A 7,580-nucleotide genomic window follows, 5' to 3' on the forward strand; every position below is an offset into this window, starting at 1 on the left:
TGTGTACATACAGTCAGTGGAGGGATGGGGGGGGTGTGTACATACAGTCAGTGGAGGGATGGGGGGGTGTGTGTATACAGTCAGTGGAGGGATGGGGGTGTGTGTATACAGTCAGTGGAGGGATGGGGGTGTGTGTATACAGTCAGTGGAGGGATGGGGGTGTGTGTACATACAGTCAGTGGAGGGATGGGGGGGTGTATATACAGTCAGTGGAGGGATGGGGGGGTGTATATACAGTCAGTGGAGGGATGGGGGGGTGTATATACAGTCAGTGGAGGGATGGGGGGGTGTATATACAGTCAGTGGAGGGATGGGGGGGTGTATATACAGTCAGTGGAGGGATGGGGGGGTGTATATACAGTCAGTGGAGGGATGGGGGGGTGTATATACAGTCAGTGGAGGGATGGGGGGGTGTATATACAGTCAGTGGAGGGATGGGGGGGTGTATATACAGTCAGTGGAGGGATGGGGGGGGGTGTGTACACAGTCAGTGGAGGGATGGGGGGGTGTGTGTACACAGTCAGTGGAGGGATGGGGGTGTGTGTACACAGTCAGTGGAGGGATGGGGGTGTGTGTACACAGTCAGTGGAGGGATGGGGGTGTGTGTACACAGTCAGTGGAGGGATGGGGGTGTGTGTACACAGTCAGTGGAGGGATGGGGGTGTGTGTACACAGTCAGTGGAGGGATGGGGGTGTGTGTACACAGTCAGTGGAGGGATGGGGGTGTGTGTACATACAGTCAGTGGAGGGATGGGGGGGGGTGTATATACAGTCAGTGGAGGGATGGGGGGGTGTATATACAGTCAGTGGAGGGATGGGGGGTGTAGATACAGTCAGTGGAGGGGTGTAGATACAGTCAGTGGAGGGGTGGAGATACAGTCAGTGGGGGGTGTATATACAGTCAGTGGAGGGATGGGGGGGGGGTGTACATACAGTCAGTGGAGGGATGGGGGGGGGGGTGTACATACAGTCAGTGGAGGGATGGGGGGGGGTGTGTACATACAGTCAGTGGAGGGATGGGGGGGGGGTGTACATACAGTCAGTGGAGGGATGGGGGGGGGTGTACATACAGTCAGTGGAGGGATGGGGGGGTGTACATACAGTCAGTGGAGGGATGGGGGGGGGGTGTGTACATACAGTCAGTGGAGGGATGGGGGGGGGTGTGTACATACAGTCAGTGGAGGGATGGGGGGGTGTACATACAGTCAGTGGAGGGATGGGGGGTGTACATACAGTCAGTGGAGGGATGGGGAGGTGTATATACAGTCAGTGGAGGGATGGGGAGGTGTATATACAGTCAGTGGAGGGATGGGGAGGTGTATATACAGTCAGTGGAGGGATGGGAGGTGTATATACAGTCAGTGGAGGGATGGGAGGTGTATATACAGTCAGTGGAGGGATGGGAGGTGTATATACAGTCAGTGGAGGGATGGGAGGTGTATATACAGTCAGTGGAGGGATGGGGGGTGTATATACCGTCAGTGGAGGGATGGGGGGGTGTATATACCGTCAGTGGAGGGATGGGGGGTGTATATACAGTCAGTGGAGGGGTGGGGGGGTGTATATACCGTCACTGGAGGGGTGGGGGGTGTATATACAGTCAGTGGAGGGATGGGGGGGTGTATATACAGTCAGTGGAGGGATGGGGGGGTGTATATACAGTCAGTGGAGGGATGGGGGGGTGTATATACAGTCAGTGGAGGGATGGGGGGGTGTATATACAGTCAGTGGAGGGATGGGGGGGTGTATATACAGTCAGTGGAGGGATGGGGGGGTGTATATACAGTCAGTGGAGGGATGGGAGGTGTATATACAGTCAGTGGAGGGATGAGGGGTGTATATACAGTCAGTGGAGGGATGAGGGGTGTATATACAGTCAGTGGAGGGATGGGAGGTGTATATACCGTCAGTGGAGGGATGGGAGGTGTATATACCGTCAGTGGAGGGATGGGGGGTGTATATACAGTCAGTGGAGGGGTGGGGGGTGTGTATATACAGTCAGTGGAGGGATGGGGGGTGTGTATATACCGTCAGTGGAGGAATGGGGGGTGTATATACCGTCAGTGGAGGGGGTGGGGGGTGTATATACAGTCAGTGGAGGGATGGGGGGTGTATATACAGTCAGTGGAGGGATGGGGGGGGTGTATATACAGTCAGTGGAGGGATGGGGGGGTGTATATACAGTCAGTTGAGGGATGGGGGTGTATATACAGTCAGTGGAGGGATGGGAGGTGTATATACAGTCAGTGGAGGGATGGGGGGTGTATATACAGTCAGTGGAGGGGTGGGGGGGGGTGTATATACAGTCAGTGGAGGGATGGGGGGTGTATATACAGTCAGTGGAGGGATGAGGGGTGTATATACAGTCAGTGGAGGGATGGGAGGTGTATATACAGTCAGTGGAGGGATGGGGGGTGTATATACAGTCAGTGGAGGGATGGGGGGGTGTATATACAGTCAGTGGAGGGATGAGGGGTGTATATACAGTCAGTGGAGGGGTGGGGGGTGTGTATATACAGTCAGTGGAGGGATGGGGGGGTGTATATACCGTCAGTGGAGGGGTGGGGGGGTGTATATACAGTCAGTGGAGGGATGGGGGGTGTATATACAGTCAGTGGAGGGATGGGAGGTGTATATACAGTCAGTGGAGGGATGGGGGGTGTATATACAGTCAGTGGAGGGATGGGGGGTGTATATACAGTCAGTGGAGGGATGGGGGGTGTATATACAGTCAGTGGAGGGATGGGGGTGTATATACAGTCAGTGGAGGGATGGGAGGTGTATATACAGTCAGTGGAGGGATGGGGGGGTGTATATACAGTCAGTGGAGGGATGGGGGGTGTATATACAGTCAGTGGAGGGATGAGGGCTGTATATACAGTCAGTGGAGGGGTGGGGGGTGTGTATATACAGTCAGTGGAGGGATGGGGGGGTGTATATACCGTCAGTGGAGGGGTGGGGGGGGTGTATATACAGTCAGTGGAGGGATGGGGGGGTGTATATACAGTCAGTGGAGGGATGGGGGGTGTATATACAGTCAGTGGAGGGATGGGGGGTGTATATACAGTCAGTGGAGGGATGGGGGGTGTATATACAGTCAGTGGAGGGATGAGGGGTGTATATACAGTCAGTGGAGGGATGGGAGGTGTATATACAGTCAGTGGAGGGATGGGGGGTGTATATACAGTCAGTGGAGGGATGGGGGGTGTATATACAGTCAGTGGAGGGATGGGGGGGTGTATATACAGTCAGTGGAGGGATGGGAGGTGTATATACAGTCAGTGGAGGGATGAGGGGTGTATATACAGTCAGTGGAGGGATGGGGGGTGTATATACAGTCAGTGGAGGGATGGGGGGGGGTGTATATACAATCAGTGGAGGGATGGGGGGGTGTGTATATCTCAGCCCGGTACCTCGATGGTCGGCGCTCAGTCCCCGGTTCATGGTGATGGATGATAGAGATGACCCCCGGAGTACAGCCCGGATCCCGGCACATATAGATCTACCAATCATCTCCCCGGGCTCTCTGTCTGCACATGTCCGCTGACACTCCCGGCTCCTCCTCCCACTCCGTCTAGCCCCTCCTATAGGGCGGAGAATGATTTTCATATATAAATACTCCGGGGAGGAGGGCTCAGTGTGTACTGAGTGTACACAGGATGCGGAAGTGGCCGGTCCGTTGCTGTGGTCGAAGTGTTTGTTCGGGGTGTTTGGGCTCCTCGCTCTCCGGTGTCAGTTCCGGGTATTGTGAATAAAATGTATTTATATTGTCAATCAGTAAACCATTTCTGACAGTTTCCACGTCCCTTCACGGAGGAGGACTGACCGTCCACACTGGAGTGAAGCCATCAGACAGTTGCACATCAGTGGTCTTGCTATCAGACAAGTTTTTTGGTTGAATATTCAACACAGAAAAACGAAATATAACATAATATAATATATATAATAATGATTACACAGAGTTGTCACACATACATCATCCTCTCTAACATTTACAATACAGTGTGATTTTACTGTGGACATTTAAATATACAGAGTCCCAAATATCAACCCATTGGCTACAAACTGACACTTTTGCACTACTAAATAGGTTAAAAACAAAATCTCCCATTGGACCAATATGTTTACAATGCAGATGTGTCATACATACCCCCCTCTATGATATCTTACAATATGGAATGATTTTCCTGTGGAAATTTAAAGATATATTGCCCCAAATACCAACCCATTGGTGTAAAATCTTATTCTATGGCCTCATGCACATAAAGGCTTTTAGGAGCTGTAAGTGGCATAGGCGTTTTCAAGCTGCAAACAAAATCCCAGGACCATCGCGTTCTGAGGACCGGCATTAGAGCTGTAAAAATGTCTGACAATGGTAAAATCTGCTAAATGCGGCTTAACGCTGGATACAGCTGCATTAATCCTCGCCAAGCGTTTTTTGACATTTCAAAATCCATGGTTCCCTATGAGATCCCATTAATTTGAATAGAAGTTGCACCAGAAATCGAATCATGATGATCCAACTTGCGGTGCTGCTTGTGCACTGAGGATCTTGAAGGGGGAACCCTCACCAAAATGAAAAAAATAACGTTTCTGGGGTACCCCCTAAAATCCATACCAGACTCTTATCTGAGCACGCAGCCTGGCGGGTCATGAAAAGGGGGAGGGGGGGGCGGCGAGTGCCTCCACCCCCGGGAACATACCAGGCCTCGTGCCCTCAACATGGGGGGGTGAGTGCCTGTGCCCCTCCACCCCAAAGCACTTTTTTCCCATGTTGATGGGGCAAGGGCCTCTTCCCAACGACCCTGGCCAGTGGTTCTCAGGGTCTGTGGGTGGGGGGCTTATCGAAATCTGGAAGCCCCTTTAACAAGGGGGGCCCCCAGATCCCGGCCCCCACCCTATGTGAATGAGTTTGGGGTACATTGTACCCCTACCCATTCACCCCAAAAAATAAAGAGTTAAAATTAAAAAACAGTACTCAGGTTTTTGACAAAGTAATTATTGAAGCAGATCCGGCGTCTCTTCTTCTGATTTCTTCTCCCTTCGGCGATGTCTTCATCCTCCGGTTTGTCTCCCTCCACTAATGTCTTATTCTGTTGCCGGTCCTCCTTGCTCCGCTGTCTTCTGCCTCTGCTGGGTCTTCTCCCTCCGCTGTCTTCTCCCTCTGCTGGTTCTCCTCTCTCCGCTATCTTCTCCCCCGTTCTCCCTCCGATGTTCTCTCAACGCTCTCTCTCGCTGTGATGCTTGGGCCGCCATGTGCCTTTGCTTATATAGCCATGGGGCGGGGCCACACGTTGATGTCATCCAGAGGCCTCGCCCCCTTGTGACATAATGCCCGGGCGGTGATTTTGCAAGGGGTGGGGCCTCCAGATGACATCACCGGGTGGCCCCGCCACATGGCTATATAAGTAATGGTACACGGCAGCCCTAGCATTACAGCGTGAGAGAGCGTTGAGAGAACATCGGAGGAAGCACAGAGGGAGAAGATAGCAGAGAGCCAGCAGAGAGAGGAGACAGCGGAGAGAGGAGAAACGGCAGTGAAAGAAGACATCAGCGGAGGGAGAAGAACCAGACGATGAAGACATCGCCTGAGGGAGAAGAAATCGAAAGGAAGAGGCCCCCTGCCCACAGACACCGACAACCAACTGCCAGGGTTGTCGGGAAGAGGCCCTCCTCCCAATCAACATGGGAACAGGGTGCTTCAGGGTGGGGGGGCGCAGGCCCCCCCTGCCCCAAAGCACAACCCACCCCCACATGTTGAGGGTATGTGGCCTAGTATGGTCCAGGACGGGGTTTGGGCATTCGATCGTTTCCCCTTTTTCTGACCTTCCAGGCTGTGTGCTCGGATAAGGTTCTGGTATGGATTTTGGGGGGCCCCACGCCATATTTCGCGTGGGGGGTTCCCCTTAAAATACATACCTCTTCGGTCTGGTATGGTCTTGGGGGGAACCCCACACCATTTATTTTTTTTTGACAAGGGTTTATCATGATCTGACTTCTATTGGTGCGACTTCTATTCAAATCAATGGGCTTTCATAGGGAACCATTGATTTTGAATAGAGGCAGAGGAACGCTGCTAAAAGCTAGGGTGGCTAAACGTGCATTAACACTAATGTATGAAGCTACTAAAAGTATGTTTTCCCTTATCGTCTTTCAGGACAGCACTTGAGAGAGTGACTCCTCCCCTTGCCAACAGGAAACACCTCTTCCACCAAACTTTAAAAGGAGGCTCCTTTCCACACATTGTCAGTTTTTGTGTTTCCTCCGGAGGGAACACTTCGTGGGGAAGTCAGGGCTCTCAGGTGCTGTCCTGGGAGCTCAGGTTTCCTGGTTTTTTTCATCAAACACCTTTTACCTCATGAGAGCTGTTCCTCCCATTCCACAGCTGAGGTGAAGTGCTGCTGGCTGGGCTCCCTCTCCCTCTTCATATGGGCTCAGGGTGAGTCCGACTGTCGTGGGCATCGCTCCTAGGCGGCGGCAAGACAGGCGGTGGCCGTTTACTATATTTTTTTCTCAGGTCCACCGCCTGTTGCTCATTGCACCGCCGCCATATTGGGGATGGCAGCGGGGCTCCATCTGCCGGAAGTGAGGCATCCGGAGGGGGCGGCGCCCACGGAACAGGCGTGCGGCGTCATTTCCGCCGGAAATCGCAGAGGGAAAGGGGAGGAACGGGGCTGGTGCTTATTTAGCGGTTCTGGTCCGGCGCACTGGCGCTATTGGAGTCCGGAACCGGCGTTTAGCCACACAAACACAGCAAGCGCTCCTCGATGGAATCGATGGCGGCAGCGAGTGGGACAGGCACAGGCACCAGCAAGGCCCAGGTAAGGTGCAGTTGTATACTGTCTTCCCTGTACTGTGGGGTCTCTCTCTCTCTATCTCCCCCCCCCCCGGTGGCAGGGGCCTGTCTGGGCACATAAAGCAGTTAGCTCTTATTGTGCACCTGTGGTGAGCATCCTTGGGTATAGGACAGGTTGTCTCACTGGGATGGTTTCTTCTTTTGTCTCATGGCAGGCCAAGAGCTCTGATCCAGTGGCAAAAAGAAAATGTCCTTCATGTAAATCCAAGCTACCTGAAGGATGGAAGAAGACGTTATGTCAAGCTTGTATTGATTTGCTAGTTAAAGAAGAAGCTTCTTCCGCTTGCAGCGACTTGATTGCATCAGTTAAAAAGGAACTTGATGCGACTATTCAATCATTTCGCTCTTCCCTAGCAAACCCATCCCTGAGTCAGCCTACTACCTCACAGTCCTCCCAAGGCTCACTTATAGTCCCGGTGATGGAGACTGAGGCATCTCCTACCCCAGAGGGACATTCCCCCTCTCAATCTGAGGATTCTGATGAGGGTGAGGAAGGAGAAAATTTACCTTCAAGATTTAAATTGTCTTTAGAACAGGTAGATGGCCTGTTAAAAGCAATCTATACCACACTGGGTCTGGAGGAGGAAAGAAAGGAGTTATCTCTGCATGATAAAATGTATGCAGGGCTTAGCGAGCACAAAAATCGCAATTTCCCAGTACACTCTGTTATTTCTGAAGCTATTAAGAAAGAGTGGGCAGAGCCAGAGAGAAAGCCTTTCTTTCC

The 7,580-nt window shown here is 52.4% G+C and overlaps 1 protein-coding gene across 1 annotated transcript in view; it reads right to left on the reverse strand.

The window, feature by feature from the left end:
• Positions 1-3,597, reverse strand: part of TK2 (thymidine kinase 2) — a 57,746-nt gene extending 54,149 nt beyond the window's left edge. Inside the window, exon 1 of the mRNA XM_073605572.1 lies at positions 3,414-3,597. Coding sequence (XP_073461673.1) covers positions 3,414-3,513 — 100 coding nt within the window. The 5' untranslated portion in view covers positions 3,514-3,597. The remainder of the gene's footprint in view (positions 1-3,413) is intronic.
• Positions 3,598-7,580: the final 3,983 nt, after the last annotated feature.

Source organism: Aquarana catesbeiana, linkage group LG11 (genome assembly GCF_042186555.1).
Source record: "Aquarana catesbeiana isolate 2022-GZ linkage group LG11, ASM4218655v1, whole genome shotgun sequence".
NCBI lineage: Eukaryota > Metazoa > Chordata > Amphibia > Anura > Ranidae > Aquarana > Aquarana catesbeiana.